This window comes from Pituophis catenifer, unplaced genomic scaffold (assembly GCF_029215685.1).
Source record: "Pituophis catenifer annectens isolate HBS135680 unplaced genomic scaffold, rPitCat1.0.hap2 SCAF_2, whole genome shotgun sequence".
Taxonomy (NCBI): domain Eukaryota; kingdom Metazoa; phylum Chordata; class Lepidosauria; order Squamata; family Colubridae; genus Pituophis; species Pituophis catenifer.
Window position 1 is genome coordinate 193,039,837 of NW_027256882.1, and position 18,828 is coordinate 193,058,664.

Genomic DNA, 18,828 nt, shown 5'->3' on the forward strand with positions numbered 1-18,828 from the left:
CCTTTCTGGCTCTCTCCTGTCTTAGGACAGCCAATGAAAAGCTGAGAACCGCCTCACGCTCTGGACGCCACCCTTCCTTCCCAATAGAAATGGCTTCCCTCAACTCTCAACAAGCTAGATGTTCCTTCACGTGTGTGCGTAGGGGAAGGGGGGGTGTAAAAAAGGTGTGGCTAACCTTTGCCTCAGTTAAGCGTTGAAGTTCTTGCTCCACCCTTCAGCCACCTGTTAGCCAATGGAAGGTGGGAGCCGGGAGTCTTGAAACCAATCGGCGCGTCAGAAAAGTCGGCAGGGGCGTGGCTTAGGTGCGGGGGCCGCCGCGGCGGTACTACTACCGCGGCTGTTAACCGGGTTCGAAAGGGGTAACGGAGTGGGTTCGGATTCGGTTGGGTGGCCCGGCGGAGAAGATGGCGGAAGACCTCGGGAGCGCCCTCGCCGCCGTGGTGCGGCGCGGGCTCGGCCTGAGCCTGGCCGACATAGCGAAGTCGTTGGGCAGTTCGGAACAAGCACTTCGCCTCATCGTCTCAATCTTCATGGGTGAGTAAAGGCGAGGAGGAGGGACGAGCGGTGCGGTGCCACGAGGGAGAGAGCGAGCCTGCCCCGGCGGCCCCCCCACCCCCACCCGCCGCCGCTCGGGATACCTAAAAAGCCCCGCGTCGTCTTGCCTTTCCAGAGTCAAATTGAGGCAGGGGTCTCGGGGAGAGAGCGACTGGGCTTCTCACCAGGAGTAGGGGCGGCCCCCGTGAAACCGGATCCCGGTGGGCTGGGCGATCCTTCATGCCTGCTCTGACAGACGATCTCCTGTACATGCCTTTTTTTTTTTTTTTTTTTTTTTGCATTTATGGTCGTCCTTATTGCCTTACAGATATCTGGCGTCAGCCCCAGGTTGTCATAAATCTCTGGAGCAGCAAACTCTTCTGAATGACAGTCTGCGAAGGAGGGGGTGGTTAGGGCTCCTATAGCTCTCTAATGGTTGGGAAGTGCTGGGAACCGGGTGAACGAGGAGCCTTGCATGACAAGTTACGCCTTCGGACTTTTTTTTCCTTTATATCCCCCCAGGGGTGTCTACAAAAAAAGTGTGGAGATAGGTCTTTAAAGTGTTAACGACTCTGTTTATCCTGTTTATCCTAGCTATTACAGGGTGAAGGAATTATGGACTGTACTTCTCTCTGTCTGTGGTAGCCCACTGGTTGCAAGGTCCCATTAAAATTTAGAATAACAAACTCCGGGGGGGGAAAAAACAGCAAAAGAAAAGATAGCAAAGCTATTATTCAGGAATGGCAACTTTTTCACTCCCAATTTCTGCTCAGACATTTCTTAAGAATTCATGAGCCTTTCTATCTGCCTTTTGCATCAGTAGTTAACAACCGGCAATAGAAGCTTGAATGAGGAATTGTTTTTCTTAGGAGATGGTTAAATATGTGAAATGAACATGAATCATTAGCTCAAGACTTGGCAAAACTTTAAAATATTATGGCTTGTAGATGTTGGAGCGATGCATATTTACGTAAAAGAAGATGACTGCTTATGTTCTGTTTCAATTTGTTAATCTAAATTGTGAAAATGAACCCTAGGTCTGGGAATCTGGAAATACCTCTGATGTTGAAACATGAGAAGGTGGTAATTATAGTTCCAGATGGAACTATTGCTATAATTTAATTAATATTGCTATATTGTGTTCTTACAAAACACAGAAGAATTTTATTTTTTATGAACGCTTGCACTAGTAAGAAAAAATACAGGTATCACTTGCTTATTTTAATTACCGTTCAACCCTAGAAGTTATCCTTCTATATGTTTTGATCTAAGGGCTGTTAAACTCATGGCACGCGGGCTGGATGCATCACATGCTGGCCATACCATGCCCGGTTTAGTGAAGGAGGAAAAAGTTGTGATATGTCATGTGAAGACGCGAGTTTGACACCCCTGATCTAAGTTGACAACAGCAACGCTTAATCTTTTTGGGCTCAGTGGAAAGTTCTCATTTTCTACAAAGAAAGCCATGTTATCAATTGCAAACATGATAATGTATACCAGAGGACATTAAACCACATTGATCCTGAGCTCAGTGACATGGCATATAAGTTTTGTTTCATCACTGAAAATTCATTCCAGCTAATATGTTACCATTCAGTTGATAGATAATATCTATATATGTAAAAACAAAATCCACTCATTCATCACGAGATCTCCAGAATGGTAAAGCCTACAAATTTGAAATTTGGCAATACGTTCCTCTTGGCTTCTAGGTGCTCGCTAAGAAAGGATTTTTCAAAATGACCATCAGATCATTAGTATTTCATATACAATATATTCATATACAGTATATTAACACACTCTGATGGTAAGAATTTAGACGTTTTACTCCCCCTCCCCACATGAAAAGTTCCAACTGCCACTTGCCTCACATTCTGTTACGTCAGGTCAAACTGGCAGACGTTCCACTCCTTCACTCAGGAGCAGTCTGGGGGTCCTTAGAGTACTGAACATCGCTACTTCACCAAAATGTCTACGCCTTCCGCCTATGGAATTGATTCCGAACTCAAGGCGGCAGGAGAGATATTCCCTTATGTGTTTCAATCACCAACCACCACTGAGCCAACGGATTGTGAACCAAATTTCTCCTGCAAAGTGTCCCAGCCCCAACTCACTTCTTGCACTGACCTCCTCAGTTCAGACGAATCTGTTCCTTCTACTGTAACACCAGTTAAAGGGAAAAGACTGTCTTTCTGCTGCCCGGAAGTACAACAGATGCTTCCAAATGACGTCTTTTGGAGCCAGAGAGGTGAAGGAGGGAAATTTTATGCCAACATTCAAAGTGCATGGGCAGGTCTACCACAGGATAGGGAGCATCATGGCGGGGCCTTGGCAGCAACCTTCATTTCTCCAGATATACTTTGTTGGTGGTGATGATGACAATGAGAGTCTGTCAAGACCACGGGGATGCTACAATGGCTGTAAGGTGTGAAAAATGGTCATAAGTAGCAAAGCAAGGGTATCCAGCTAGTGTGTGTATATATATAAAGAACACTATGTCTCGATTGATCCTCTTATCTTATGCACCTATTGTTTTGCCATTCTAATTCACATGTCCATTCAAGTAAAAGAACTGTGTAGCACAGGAGTGCCTAAGCTACTTTGTAGAAGAGAGTAGGAACTAGGATCATAACTGATTACTTTTTGGGGAAGGGAAACCTGATTTTTTGGTTCATTACTGTGCTGCTTTCTCAACTGAAAAGCAATATAATTTTGGAGACCAAATCCAGCACATCTTGCCAATGGAATCCTATCCATTTGAGCTACATAATTCTTTTTGTTCCTATTCTTAATAGTCAAGAATACCCTGAAGAGCAAATTAAGAATCACTTGTATTGATATATAAAGGTGGAATGCATTTGTTTATGTAATAGATCTCAGCATCTTACTTCATCTCAAAGTTTTAAAAGCTATTTGGTTTCACCAGTATGACAGAACCAGTAGTAATTAATTCTGTATCTCTTATAGAAATCTTGGCCTTCCCATCCAGGGAGTTCTCTCTCCTATAGTTAAAACTACTTAGTTGTTTCCCAAGCTTCTCTCTGTTGTAATCTCTGCTAATCTCAGAGTAGAATGACTTTAATTTAATGTACTTCTGCCAGTTTTTGAAGATCAGGTAACATGCCTATCCAAAGATGCACATGTGCTTATATTCACTGTTTCCATTAACCATTCATCTAAGGGCTTGTATGTTGAGATAACTGTTGCTGTACCCTCTTCCATACTTCTGTATGTTCCTGAATCTAAATGGGTGGTTATTTTAAGGCAACACCAAGATGATTGCATTGTAGACCTATGTGTTGGGAGAATTGCAGATTTGTAGATATTTTCTCATTTCAGGTGTGTGCTTAATTAAGGTTTCCAAGGTGTTGTGTAAGATCTTCAAAATAGCCATGTATTATAGAAACATGTATTCATGTATTCAAAATAGAACATGTATTCAGCACTGTGGCTTGTCAAGATTCCTCAAGTTTACATGGAATAGAAGGTTTTACCTTTTCACATTAGCTTTCCCATTGCTTACTTACTTCCCAAATTTCCTCTGGTAGCTTTTAAAGCAGGAATTTAATATAAATAAAAGACATATCTGATGTATGTTCAGTTCTAGTATCCTGCCTATATGTCATTTGTCAAATAGGGGTTAACATTCAGGTTTTGGGAGTTCTTAGCTTATATATATATTCTTGTTGGAATAATAATATTGCTGTATCATTTGATGCTGAACTGAAAAAAGTTTATTACATTGCCATCAGCTCTTACTGGTGCCATCAGAACTCAAATCTTCTCAAAGATTTGTTCTCAAATCTGTTCCGTATCCTGTTTCTGAGAGAGAGAAAAAAGTAGTCCAACCTCCAAGTCAGGATCCCACATCATGCAATTCAGTCCTGCCTCCTGTGATTGGCAGCATTTTATGATGGCTTAAGCATCATGGTGAAGTTTTCTTTGTAGATACTGGGATAGAAATGTTTGCATGCAAAGTATATGCCCTGTTACTGTTATGTGATTCTTCATAGAGAAATATTGGAATCCCCAAACCTCAGGCAGTCTGAGTAGATTAGATTATAGTAATGGTGATGATTTTGCTCTTTTAATGTTAACATTGAGCTGAAGCAGAAATAGCGTGTTGATTGTTTGCAATGTTATTTGGAGGTAAGTATAACCTGAAGGGATAAGGAAGGGATATTTATTGACAAATAGAAAGCAATAATGAAAGAACAATGGATAGTATACTTGGAATCAGAAAAAAGTCATTCTGACTCGATACCTTTTCCTAGCTTTTGTTCATTTGTATAATAATTCATTTCAATGCAGCTTTCATGGAAGGAACTTTCAAACAGTTTGGATCTGTTGCTAATAATTACAAACCTGTTGCTCAATTTCTACAATTGTTTATAGGGAAAAAATCCATATAAATCAAAAGTATGTAATACAAAAAGGATTAAAAAATTATGAAAGCAGAATAGCATTAGCAGATATAAGCACTTCAGATTTAAATTAAAAAGCTGGAAAATAAGTATCTGTAAATTAAGCATACATGTATTGAACAAATAATACAATTTAAAATAGACTTCTGAAGAAAACATCCTATGCTGGAATGTCATAATCCATGGTTTCTATCTGTCAGTTTTGTTGGCAGTGAACTAATGGAAAAGCATTTTGCGAAGTTTTTAATGCACAAAAGTGCATTGGTGGGAACAGAGTATTCACTAAATGTATATTCAAGGTGGACTATTATTTTTTACATGAGCCTAGATCTAGGAAATATGTAATGTTTTGATTGACAATCTTACAAAGTTTACAGGTTTTCATTTTAATGCAGTTCCACATCAGCAACTTTTAAAGAAGTCTGTATGCTTCTTACAGTTTGTATAATTTTGGATTCTGAAAATCAGCATTTTTCTTTTGAAATACTTTGCTTCTCTGGGTATGTAGATAAAATTTGGAGGTATACAAGACAGCATATGTGATGATCTTGCAAAGGATACGCACATTATGATTAACATAATGTTCAGAATGGTTCTGTGAACTTGGTCCTTAAAAATACACATTTGCCATTACAATTGCAGATTTATTTGAAAAAAGGGTATGTATTTTCTAAGCCTGGCATTGTTCTGAGAAGCAAAAGAAAGTGGTAAATATACATATGCAAATACATTGCACAGAATGCATCTGTTTTGTCCCAGTGCTGCTTTTGGGAATTGCATCTTAGATTTATAATCTTCATAAATGTATTTAAGCCAGAGGTATAAACAAACAAATGCAAATCACAGGCAATGGATTGCTGTGTTTCTTTTTCTTTCAGTACATTTTTATCACACACTTTCATTTTCTATATAAATGTTCCCATGCAATTGAGCTATTTTAATAGTGCTGTGGAAATCTCGACAATCTGATGAGTTTAATTGATTCCCTCAAAAACCAGTTAAACCTGATATATGGCAGCTTATAAATAATATGGATTTGAGCTTTTGAAATTATTTGAAAATTTTTGGGATTAACTCTGCAAAGGCTATATCTCCTAAAATTTCAAAATTAACTACAAATTGAGAGTCTCCTTTTGCAGGATTTTTGTAAGTGAGAAAGATGTTTGTAGAAGTTGTATATTTATTAATAGCTGAGTATTAATATTGATGTATATATGTCTGTATAAAACATATATCCAGGAAGCTTGAGATGGGCATATTGATTTAGAGGGACAGAAGAGAGTGAAATCTAGTTTATGATATTGCTTCTATATTATATGGCAGCTGGGTTACCATATTTTCAGTATGTAGTCTAGTGGACAGAAAAACATGTATTACAGAATGTGACATGTTTTGTTTTAAAAGTTCAGTTTGTGAAACTTGCATATGTAACCTGGCCAAAGACAAAACAGAAGTGAATTGAGGTGGCTTCTTTGCTTGCAACTCAGGCTGCACTTGAAAAAGATAAAGTATTTTATAAAGACATCTAAAATATTAGTACCTTAGGATAGATTACTTACATAGTATTTTATATCTCATTATAAAACATAGGAAAATATTGTGATTAGGGAGACAAAATAATTGTCTTAATTGGGGACTATGTCTTCTAAGGAAGTAATTCAGGAAATCCTTTTACAGTTTCAATAGAAACTTTCCTGTGGCTATTTTAGAGTGAAATTTAAATTTATGTTGCTTATTTGAAACAGGAACTTGGGCTATATATGCTGAGGTGCATTGCAGATCTATAAAGCTTTAGTTATCGCATCAGTATAGAAGGCAGGAAAGAAAGTAAGGGGTTACACTTGTACATATCATTAAAGGGTCAAAGCAAATTTTACTGTTTTTCCTGAGTTCTGTTACTCTTAATATTTGAAGTCACTCGTAATGTTTGATTATTTTCCCCATTTTCTAATAATCGGTTTAGGGAGATTTGGATACATAAAACTTATTTAAACATATTTTACTATAGAAAACTATAATTACTGTGGTTTCCAACATGATGGGGAAAAAATATGGTGTACTACTTTTAATATGGATCCCAAAACATTTTGAAGAAAATCCTCTTCAGAGGAATTGTACAGAGAACAAAAAATGCCTAGAAGTTGAAACCATAGGACTGCATCAATTGGTCCTGATTTAAGGATGAAATATAGGAGAGGCTATGTCTTTATTACAGATTTTTTTTATTTTAGAGTCCTCTAAATGTGCTGGACTACAGTTCCAATCATCCTCAGCCACCATAAGGAAGACTGGTTATGGATGAAGGAAATTGTAGACCAACACATCTGGAGAATATTATGTTTGTGAAGGCTGCTTTTCTGAGGACCGTGCAGATTCAGCTTTTAATTTGGATTATTGAGATGCAAACACTTAAATTGGGTGATGGGCAGTTTTTGAAAATGTAACATTTACAGGTTCCTTCCTTATTAAAAATTCACAGCTGTAATAATAACTGAATATCTTTTCCAACTGTAAAAAAGGAAAAAAATATATATCTAGTGGTGTTACAAGGCATATTTGCCTCTACTGCAATGAAAAACTTAGAACTAAAAACATTGTTTCCATTTTTGTACTATAACTTTATACAAATGATTTTTTAAATGTTATCTAATTCTGGGTTTTATTTAATTGACCAAACTAAGTAACAATTTTAATTAGCAATTTTATGATGTTTGTGTGTCTATATTTTTCTTGACTGTACACCGCCTTGAGTCCTACGGGAGAAAGGCGGTATAGAAATATAATAAATAAATAAATAAATAAATAAATAAATAGTAGAGTAGAACTACTGCCATTATAAATACAGACGCAGAGTTAGTCAAAAAGGACTCGGATGCCCATATACATAAAGAATGAGGAACAAAGAGGGTAAAGTTGAAATCTAGTACATGAGGGCAGGTACATTGTTGCAATTACTGAAACTTGGTGGGTTGAAACCCATGCCTGGAACATACTACTAGAATGATTTAAATTGTTCAAAAGAAACAGACCTAACAAGCGGTTGAACAACCATTTGTTCTTTCCAAAAATACAGTCTCCAAATTTTGTAAGATCAGTTTACTCATTTTATAGCTTCCTATTCCCCTAAAGCTATCGCTGTTGGCTATCAAAAAGTGGCCTACGTTTTGGATAGAAGATCAGAATATAAGAATATATATAATTGAATGTTGTGAAATACAGATGCACTGTATTGATTTCACTTGTTTTCTCTCTTTAGGATACCCCTTTGCCTTGTTCCAACGCTACTTCCTTTTCCAGAAAAGTGACTACCTCATCCACATCTATAATACAATAATAGGACTTTCACTTGCCTACTTCAACTTTGGTAAGAGAGCTAGAAGAAGAGAGCACTGGGAAGGTGCCTGGGAGGATGTGCAATGCTGCTTGTCTGTAAGGTGTTTGTAATCACTTCTATTTACTTTCTTAGGGCCACAGTTCTGTCACTCTCTCATATGTGTCTTGGTACAGTTTCTCATCTTGAGGCTCATGGGTCGCACAGTCACTGCCATTGCCACTACCTTCTGCTTTCAGATGGTAAACATTTATTTATTTAAATTTAGCCACCCAACTCCAATGAACATACTTCCTCCCTTCATGCTTTTTTATGGAATTCTGATGTTGTCTGGGTCTGATGGGTTCAGCAAGTACTGTGAGGAAATTTTAGGCAGAAAAAACAATCTATGCAATAGCATGTGATTTTAGCTAATATTTTTCAGACATATTTGATGGCTGGCTATTATTTCACGGCCACAGAGCACTATGACATCAAATGGACCATGCCACATTGTGTCTTGACTCTAAAGATGATTGGTAAGTAATTCCATTTCATGCAGTTCCTGACCTATGCAGTTCCATCTGGTCCCTTTATACTCAGTCTTGTGGGTTTAATTTATTGTCTTGAAGATCCCAGAGTTCTTATATCTTTAAAAACCATAACTGACAACTCATACCCAGATGTTTCTTAGCTGAGCTGTGATTAGATCCATATCAGTTCTATATTGGCTGCCCCCAAAGTGTTCAATAGGCATATTTCTTGTTTGATAATGTATATTTTTTGTAGGTTTGGTTATTGATTACTATGAAGGCAGGAAGGAAGAGGTGAGTAGTACCAGTTTTTTCCCTCCATTATTCTTTAATCATGAATTGGAATCATAAGAGAAATTAAAAACACTTCTGTGACTCATACCAGATCACCTGTGGTTGTGAAAACATTCCCAGAATATTCTTTATAGGATATAAATCATCACACATTTAGACTGAGACTTCAAAATGAAATGTAGATACTTAGTGGAAATTCACAATGAAGGAGAAAGAGATCTTGCAGCAATTGAAGTCCAGATAGCTGTCAAGCTGGTGAGCAGACTTACCGTATTTTCCGGCGTATAAGATGACTGGGCGTATAAGATGACACCCGACTTTTCCTGTTAAAATATAGGGTTTGGGCTATACTCACTGTATAAGACTACCCCTCTTCCAACGCACACCAAATAAAAATTAAAAAACATCAACTGGCTCACCCACAATGTAAAAGCAGCTGTGCTAGACCCAAAATGGCCCCTGCAACAAGCAGGAACCTCACACAGCCACAAAAAGCCCAAAAAAACAACTTTCACACTTTACACACACACAACACAACACAACACAACACAACACAACACAACACAACACAACAGGCTCACCCACAATGTAAAAGCAGCTGTGCTAGACCCAAAATGGCCCCTGCAACAAGCAGGAACCTCACACAGCCACAAAAAGCCCAAAAAAACAACTTTCACACTTTACACACACAAAATTCCACATACAGCTTTGTGAGATTTTGTGTGTTTGTGTAGTTAGAGCGAAACACTACAGAAACACACTAAATCTCAGAAAGCTGCACAAATATTATTTTATTTTTATTTTTATATGAAAACTAAATTTAAAACTTCCTAAACTTTAAATGGCTAGGTCTAAAAAAGAACAACTAAAAAAAAATCCCAATTAACTATTTTTTTTAAAGTTCCCAAAGGGGAAAAAAACTTACCCAATAGAACAGGGGTCTCCAACCTTGGCAACTTTAAGACTTGTAGACTTCAACTCCCAGAATTCCTCAGCCAGCTTTGTTTTGCTGGCTGAGGAATTCTGGGAGTTGAAGTCCACAACTCCTGCCTGCTTGATTGCAGGCAGGGAGTGGCTTGCTGATGGAATGGATTCAGGCAAGCAAAGCAAGGCAAGCGTTGCGATTAGCAGCTAAGGTAAGCAAGCTGGAGGGGGAAAACTTTTTTCCTTTTACAGGGCTCTGGCGATCCCAGCTGAGTTGCCTGATTGGCAGGCAACTCAGCTGGGATCGTCAGAGCTTGCAGAGCCATGTAAAAGGAAAAAAGTTTTTTCCTTTTACATGGCTCTGGCATCCCAGCTGAGTTGCCTGATTAGCAGGCAAAGCTGGGATCGTCAGAGCTTGGATCGCCAGAGCCATTTAAGGCTCGTCAGAGCCTTTCGGGCTGGTCTGCCTGGTTACAGGAGAACGACATCCGGCGTATAAGACGACCCCCGACTTTTGAGAAGATTTTCATGTGTTAAAAAGTCGTCTTATACGCCGGAAAATACGGTAAATCTCTTTAGCTGCAAATAGCGGGCCTAAAATTATGTGTTTATTAAGAAAATAAAACTTACAATTGTTTTTATCCGATTATCTTTCAAAAAGACTCAAGCAGAAAGGAACATTCCTGTATCTCATAGATCTTAGACAGTGGCACCCTTACTCCTTCATTTAAACAGTGCAAACTTTATCATGAACATTTCTTTTTGCTTCCATTAAATATACATGGAAGATTAAAGCAAAAAAAAACATGGCATCATTGACCAGTTAGAAAAATAATTGTATTCCATTTAGCTGAAGATTTACAAATAAGACCAAGGAGGGTAGTAACCCCCTTATGAACTTCAGTGTTGGTTCACCAGATTTGATTCACCAACTCTTCTGTATTAAAGACAGTATTACTACTGACTTTAAAAAAACTCAAAGTGTAAGCCGTCAAGTTAAAGGCTAACAACATTTATTTGAATAGTTATAAGCATTCGATGCATCAAACTAAAATCAAAGAAAGGATGAGATGTTTTATGTGCATGTGGCTAAAACTGTTATTGTAGTACATTCATTCCTAAGTGGAAGTGAATGATCAGGCATGCAACTTGGATGTTTCTCAGAGTAAGTACAGAGTTATTTAAAATATAGCAAAGGTTCTTCATGGGAATGTTGGAGGCAAACACATATTAAGATAAAATCTCCGTATTTTTAAAATTATTTCTTTTATTTGTTTACTAGCCTATTTTATTGCTTCATTCAAGCTAACTCTACTGTATGAATACAAATTCCAGCAGCTAAACTTCCCACTGATCCCATTCTATGCAATACTCAGAGCCCTTCTTGGCAGACACTGGAACAGAGTTAAATGGGCAGTCTCTGAGGTCCTAAATTTGAAGATAATAAAATTGCTGCTAATTCTGTCAAAACCAAATTAGGCAGTCATACTGTACTAACAGAGGCCAAATTCTAGCAAAATAGAAAAATCTCTAATACTTGAGACTACAGAGAAGGTAGTCCTCGACTTACAAAAGTTCGTGTAATGGCCATTTGAAGTTATAATGGCATTGAAAAAGTGACCAATAACCATTTTTCCCACTTACAACTATTGCAGCATCCCCATGCTCATGTGATCAAAACTCAGATGCTTGGCAGCTGACTCAGACTTAGCTGCTGGGTTTTAGTGTCCTGGGATCATGTGTTCATCTTTTGCAAACTTCTGACGAGCAAAGTCAATAGGGAAGCCAGATTCACTTGACAACCATGTTACTAATTTAACATCTGCAGTGATTCGTTTAACAGTTGTGGCAGTAAAGGTCATAAAATGGGGCAAAACTCATTTAACAACTGTCTTGCTTAGCAACAAATGTTGATCTTGAGAAAACAAAAACTGAAATAGCAAACTTGGTGTTCAATTTAATGCTTTTTCCCCCTTTTCTGATTTTAACTGTTTAGCCTTATTACATGTTTTTATAGATCCAAGATTTTACAATTGTCCTTTAAAAGATTGTTGATTTGGTGAGAATATTGCAATTTGGATTTTTTATTTTCAATATTTTACAATGCTTAGATAAATTTTCTATCGGCTTCTCTTCAAGTCTCTGGACAAAGACTATAAATAGCAGTGAGGTGGCTTAAGAAGAATGTAATGTAAAAAAATTGTGTGAGTTCCATCTGCTGACATCCATAGGTTACTGGCAGTTTGACAATGGAAGGGTATCTTGTTCGTGTGGGGAGTGGGTTTTTTAATCATTTGGAACATATGGCTTGTTAAATTGTTCCAAGCACAGTGCTTGAAAAGAGATATTGGTAACCTTCCCAGGTGCTGCAATCTTCAGCTTATCGTGGGTTCTACTGTGGTTGTCTCCACCTCTGGTATCTGTTGCTGCACTACCAAAGAATAAACTGATAAAACTGTAATTGGCAAGCACTTGAAATGCTTATTGCATTAAGGATGTAGCAGGAAAGGAAATATTTTTTCATCTTATTTTTAATTTTACAACCGTATATTTGTACAATTTGTTCTACTGTACACTATTTATGCAGCAGTATTCTGTTTATTTTTATATACCACTTCTCTTTAAAAGAGGCCTTGAAGCAGCTTACAATAACATTCAAAATGATTAAAGAATTACTTTTTTTTCACCTAACAGTTTTTATTTATGCCAAGCAGTTGAAATTCTGAACTCTGAGTAAAGTCTAGATATAGAAGACCAGGTTCTTTTGAGATTCAAAACCTTACAGGAAAGGTTTCACTAATGTTAGTGTGTTGTTGTTTTTTTATGGTGCAGGAATCCCTAGAACCTGACCAAAAACAGTTTGCTGTCCGGGGAGTTCCTACTTTGCTTGAGGTCTCTGGCTTCACCTATTTCTATGGTGCCTTCATGGTGGGCCCTCAGTTCTCCATGACACGATATCAGAAATTGGTGAAGGGTGAGCTGACTGATGTTCCAGGCCAAAGACCCAACAGGTAATCTTCCATGCTGAGGCCTCTACAAACCAACTGCCAAAGTCTTTCTCGTTAAGGATACATCTATGCAGCTCCCAAACTAGCCCAACATTGTTGATACTATTTGCATTGGGGATACTATTTCCCATATGGGGATTTTCACTTCTTCAGGAATATGGCAGAACCCTTACAGAATAATCTTTTAGTTGTGAAATGCTGATGTTATGTGAACCATTTCAACCAAACCACATGTTCCCCTTGTTTTGAAATATGACACTAGAGGGAGTCTGGATTTTCTGACATTTGTTACAGCTTTGTTCCTGCTCTTAAACGTCTACTTCTGGGAACTTTCTTCATGATAATCTACACTGTGGCATCACCTTATATTGTTGAGGAATATCTTACCTCTGATGATTATATGGTAAGTAGTGCTAAAGGCTTCTATAACTTCATATTAAGGAGAATAAAATCAAGAATAAAAATAGTGTTTGGCTACATTAGGATTACAGTTTAGCTCACAAGAAACTTTATAATGATCATCTTTTGAATAACAGCATAAAGCTCTCTGACCTACTGTTTTTCAATTTTGTGTCATCCAGATGTGCTGAATTTAAATTTCCAGGATTTCAAACCAACATAAGATTTGAAATGCAACCAATCTAAGGGGCATTAGATTGAATAGCTTGCTTTTAGTCATCTGCTAATACAAATGCAACAGTATCCCTTGTTCCTAAAACAGCACCAGAAAAACAACCAAGTATCTTTCTTTACCACTGTTCCCCCCCCCACTATTTGCTTTTATACACAGACACACCTGTTTTGAAAGTTCAACTTTTTATAAGTAGTATCTTTTGATGAAGGAAAACAGTGCCTATGTATCACTACTATCTACAATAAAGCTACTTCATGGGTTACCTGAGTCAAATTCGCAGATGTTCTCTGTGGGAATGCATGTACTCAATGCTTTGATTTACACATCCTAACAATTTCTTAGTAGTTCACATTTTGCCTGCCATGGCTTTCTTGTATGCTAATACTGTTCCAAAATTTGAGACCAGGAAAGCTATTTCTGAAAGTGCCCTATTTCAGGTTCTGAGGTTGGCCTTATTTTTACCTAAGATTAAATGCTGGACTATTAAAAATAAATTTGCTCCTTCTGGCTTTTAAGCGGGGACATTTTTTTTGGTATTTACTGTATGATTTTATTTTAATATTTGAAAATGTCTTTAAATATAAAATACTTTTATGATCGGTTTATGATATTGAAGTATATTTTTATACCATAAGCTTGGGAAATGTTTAATGCTAGGTATTTATACAAAAAATGTTTTGGCTTCTGACACTAATCTTATTTTACAAATGTGCTCTTATAATGCAGAAACTGTCCTTCTGGTTTCGCTGCTTTTATATATTGATCTGGGGCAAGATAATGCTTTACAAGTACGTTACCTGTTGGCTAGTGACGGTAAGCCTGGAAGTTGGCCAATTTATTTCCTTTCTTAATTTGGGGTCACCTTTGTTTTGAAAAGGACCAACCCAGCTACTAAACAACAATATATATACTGAATAGAAAAATAAATAAAACAAGTAACCACAAAACATAAATCTGTTAATCTTCAAAGCCCCTCGCAAGAGAGATGCATCTTTATAGAGAGAGAGTAAAAGGCAAACACAGTTCCCAACTGATATTTAGGCTTTTATTACTCGGGCAGCTGAGGGCAGTTCTAGCTAATCTAACATATTCAGTAGTTTAAAAAATAACATCAATCCTGTACCCAGGAAGCAGTTTGGATTTAGTGCAAATCTTGTACCAATTTACATCATCCAGACGCTTTTCAAGATTACTCCCACATAGAATCTGTTATAATAGTTCAAGCTGTCACTAAGGTGGGGAAAAATAGCTGAATGTGACCACTTCAAAAATCATTGTAGCTAGTGGGTTTCCTTTAATTGTTCAAATCTATGCTTCTCACCACAGCTGCCACATGTGAATCCAGATCAAGCTGGAGATCTCTTCTTTCAGGGAGAGTCTCATCTCTAGCTCACTTCGCTACTAATTAATTTTAGCTTGTTGTTCTTCGTCTAGCCCATAATCCAGGACTGAATGTTTTCTAATCAGGTTAGATAGAATAATATCTAATTGGCAGAACTTAATAATCCTATGTTATTTTCATCCCAGGAAGGAGTTTGCATCTTAACTGGACTAGGCTACAATGGAAGGGATGAAAAGGACGTACCACAGTGGGATGCTTGTGCCAACATGAAAATCTGGACATTCGAGACAACTCCTTATTTTACAGGAACCATTGCCTCCTTCAATACTAACACCAACAACTGGGTAGCCCGGTGAGCATAACTTGGCTGTTTTCTGCAGAACAGTTTGAGTCAGCTGGACAGCAAGAGGGATGGGATGGGATGATAGGATTGTGTTTGAGGAGATTAGGTGATTTTTGTGTGCAAAGCCTGAATGAACAATTTGCAGCTCCCAGAGTATTTTTGACCACTAGTGCAGAAAATCAGCTGCAGGTCTCCCAGGGAATTTGAGCAACATAATGCACAAACACAAAAACAGAGAAAACTCAAAAACTCACTCAATCATATGACTCTGCCCGCTTGCATCATTGCCTAACCCATTGCAGTTTGTAGTCCTCTAAAAATGTTAAGCCTCCCAAGATTGCTGTTTGTCTCGAAAAGCAGAGAATATACAGCTGGAGGCTAAGAGAATTGGGCTAATCAATGCCTAGAATGGGAGTAAGAATTAAATGTATGTTGTTTTGTTCCATGATTAAAGAAATGCAGCTAAGGTCTCCTCCCACTTCCAAAAAAAAAAAAAATTATTCTAGGAATTATTTTGACTAAGAGCAAGGAGCTATTCAGAGCACTGAAACAGTATCCCTGATTTCTGGTATTCCCACTGAGGACCTTTTATATTTGGAAGTTTTAGTAAGCAACTTGTATTCTCACACCATTCAAAGCTAGAGACTGCTAAATTTTAACATTTGCCCTTTATTTTGGACAGCCTGAAGTTAAAAGAATAAAATGTTGGCAGTTTCTTGGATGTCTTTGTTAAGTGTTTTTTTTCTGGAGAAACAAAATAATGTTGACACTTGCCCTGACAGTATTACATTTCCATTCCTAGCTATATATACAAACGTCTGAAATTCCTGGGGAACAAGTTACTATCGCAAGCTTTATCTTTGCTTTTCCTGTCCCTCTGGCATGGGCTACACTGTGGGTATCTAGTTTGCTTCCAAATGGAGTTCCTGATTGTCATTGTGGAGCGGCAGGTGAGGACCTTTTAAAGCGTTATCTTAAGATAATATTTAATATCTGGATCCACTTTAAAATGAATGAATTATAGATTGACTGACAAAATTGTGCTGAGGCATCCGTGGGCACAAATAAGAATAATCAGACTGATAATACGTGGTGTGCTGCAAGCCCCACTTGTTTTCTACATGCAGCATTGCACTTATGCTCAGCGGGAATGGAACCTGCATTGTGACATTGCTTTCATTCTAGTAAAAGGAGCAAGATCAGAAGCCCCTAAACCTGCATTTGGTTCATTCAGTTCATTGAATCAGGTTGTTTCAGATTACAGTTTAGCACATGGATGAATCCAGCAATTATCACAATGTGCAAAGACTCTTAAGTACTGAAAGTTGCTTTTGAGCTTCCTCAGTGACACATTTATGCTAAGTTGTTAAGTTGAACTCTTCTTAAGAGAATTAAATAAAATGTTAAGTCTGTGCATTTCAGTGTGCAGAAGGCATTAGTAAATGTAAATCCATGCAGGAAAATAAATAAATGCAGATTACATTCTTTGAGGTGGTTGACAGCTGCAACACATTGGCTTAGGGAAACAGTCTCTTGATGAACCCAGGACAATTTCAAGCTGAGCAGTTCAAGGCTGATCGGCAACTTGTTATAATTTATTGAAATACCAAATGATTGTTGAAGCAACTACTGCTAGAGTGAGATGGCAATAAGCTCACTGAAGAGATTTTTCTGGGAGGAAGGAAAGTAAAAAATGGGTAAGCAGCACAGAGCCATGTTTTGTTTGTTCAACTGTAAGCATAAAGCTTATTGTGGTTTTGGTTTTTTGTAATTACAGGCTATTAAACTGGTAAATGACAGTCCATTTCTGTCTGCTTTGGCTTCAAACATCATACTGAGGCCCTTCTTCTACCTGATTCAGCAAATTATTCACTGGATGTTCATGGGATATTCTCTAGTACCATTTTGCCTCTTTACCTGGGAAAAGTGGATTAAGGTACCAAAGGAGCCCGATTCTCTATTTCCCCTCTATTTACTGGCTGGAGAAAGAGACAGCACACTGACTTCCTCATCCTCTTTTGCAGGTGTACATGTCTATTTATTTCGCAGGCCATGTGTTGTTCTTTACATTGCTGTTTATATTGCCTTATTTCCGAAAAATATTTGTGCCACGAAAAGAAAAGTTAAAGAAAGATGAGTAACAGCCAAAAGGTGAGAGAACTGCTTTTGACTAGTCACTAGTGCATAGTGGTCTTGGATGACATCTAGTTGACTTTTGTTTTTCCTTTCAGATTGTACCACGTGTGCATTTATTACAGGATGGTTGAAGCATCACCTGCCAAATTTGCTGTGGACGAACTGTATTACAGTGACTGGGGTGAAAGAGCACAGGGGTCAAGACCCCAAACTAAGGGAAACAGGCTGCAGACCTCTTTACCCTTTCTACAGGTTGCCTTATCTCAACTTCTCCCCAGACACTTCCACCTCTGCAGTGTCAAGATGATTGTAAAGCACTTGATCCAGCTGCCATCTAGGAATGGAGCATTTGCCTGACTTTTTTACTTTCCAATTCCACTAGATAAAATTGGTCCAAGTTGGTTTTTCATTCATGCTTCAGCTGCTTCTTTTCACCAGATTTTGGAACTGGTACTGTTTTTCTATTCTTACTAGTTTTATTTGTAACTTATGGTAAAAATGAGGAACATAGTTAAATGTGATATACTGATTCTTCAGAGATTGACTGTCTCCTGGATGCACATGAAGGTTACCCATTTTATCTTCACACCTTGTTCTTGTGCCTTTAATGAAGTGCACCACAGCAACCGAGTACGCCTCTTTTTGTACAGATAATTGCTTACATACAATACCAGTTGTACAGATTCAGCAGTGGTGAGTACACTTTAGCGTTAACAAACACTTTAGTGTTTGTTCTGATAATTCTATTTCTCCTGATCACTTGGAGGAGACAAAACAGTCACAAGCATCTTCAGGAGGGCAAGTAACAAAATAGTATGCATATCTTATCAGTTTGGCATCACTGGATTGTGAGGCTACCTCTGGAAACAGTGATGGTATTGATGTTATTCAGCGGTCTTTAGCCTCCAAAACTGTTTATTCAACAGACTTGCCATAGTTCATGGAGAAGCAGGGAAGTATTTTTTTAGACTGGGTATAGGTGAAAACACTGTCTTGAGACTTGCCAATTGTATGTGACTGTCATGGCAAAAGCATAGCAAATCACAAAGGAAAATTAAGTCTCCAGGAAGTTTTCTATAATCCCAGAGGACATGTTAAAGGGCCTAAAAAATTGAATAAACAAATAAGATGCTAGAAGTTAGGGCTTTGTGCCATACCAGTTTCATATTTATCTTTTGATTAAAATAATTTTGGGGAGGAAAAAGAAATGGGGTGGGAAACCTGGTGGAAATATACAGCAACTATTGCTAATCATGAATTAAGAGCTGTGGTGGTGCAGTGGTTAGAATGCAGTATTGCAGGCGAAACTGCTCACTGCTAGGAGTTCAATCCTGACCGGCTCAAGG

The 18,828-nt window shown here is 37.9% G+C and overlaps 1 protein-coding gene across 1 annotated transcript; it reads left to right on the plus strand.

The window, feature by feature from the left end:
* The first annotated feature begins 313 nt into the window (after positions 1 to 313).
* LPCAT3 (lysophosphatidylcholine acyltransferase 3) lies at positions 314 to 17,891 on the plus strand. Its single transcript, XM_070938414.1, has 13 exons — positions 314 to 534; positions 8,215 to 8,322; positions 8,425 to 8,531; positions 8,714 to 8,807; positions 9,058 to 9,095; positions 12,852 to 13,030; positions 13,322 to 13,430; positions 14,388 to 14,474; positions 15,189 to 15,355; positions 16,149 to 16,296; positions 17,124 to 17,282; positions 17,371 to 17,497; positions 17,578 to 17,891. Exons 1-12 carry the CDS (start codon positions 405 to 407, stop codon positions 17,485 to 17,487), a joined length of 1,443 nt encoding a protein of 480 aa, XP_070794515.1. The 5' UTR covers positions 314 to 404; the 3' UTR covers positions 17,488 to 17,497; positions 17,578 to 17,891.
* Positions 17,892 to 18,828: the final 937 nt, after the last annotated feature.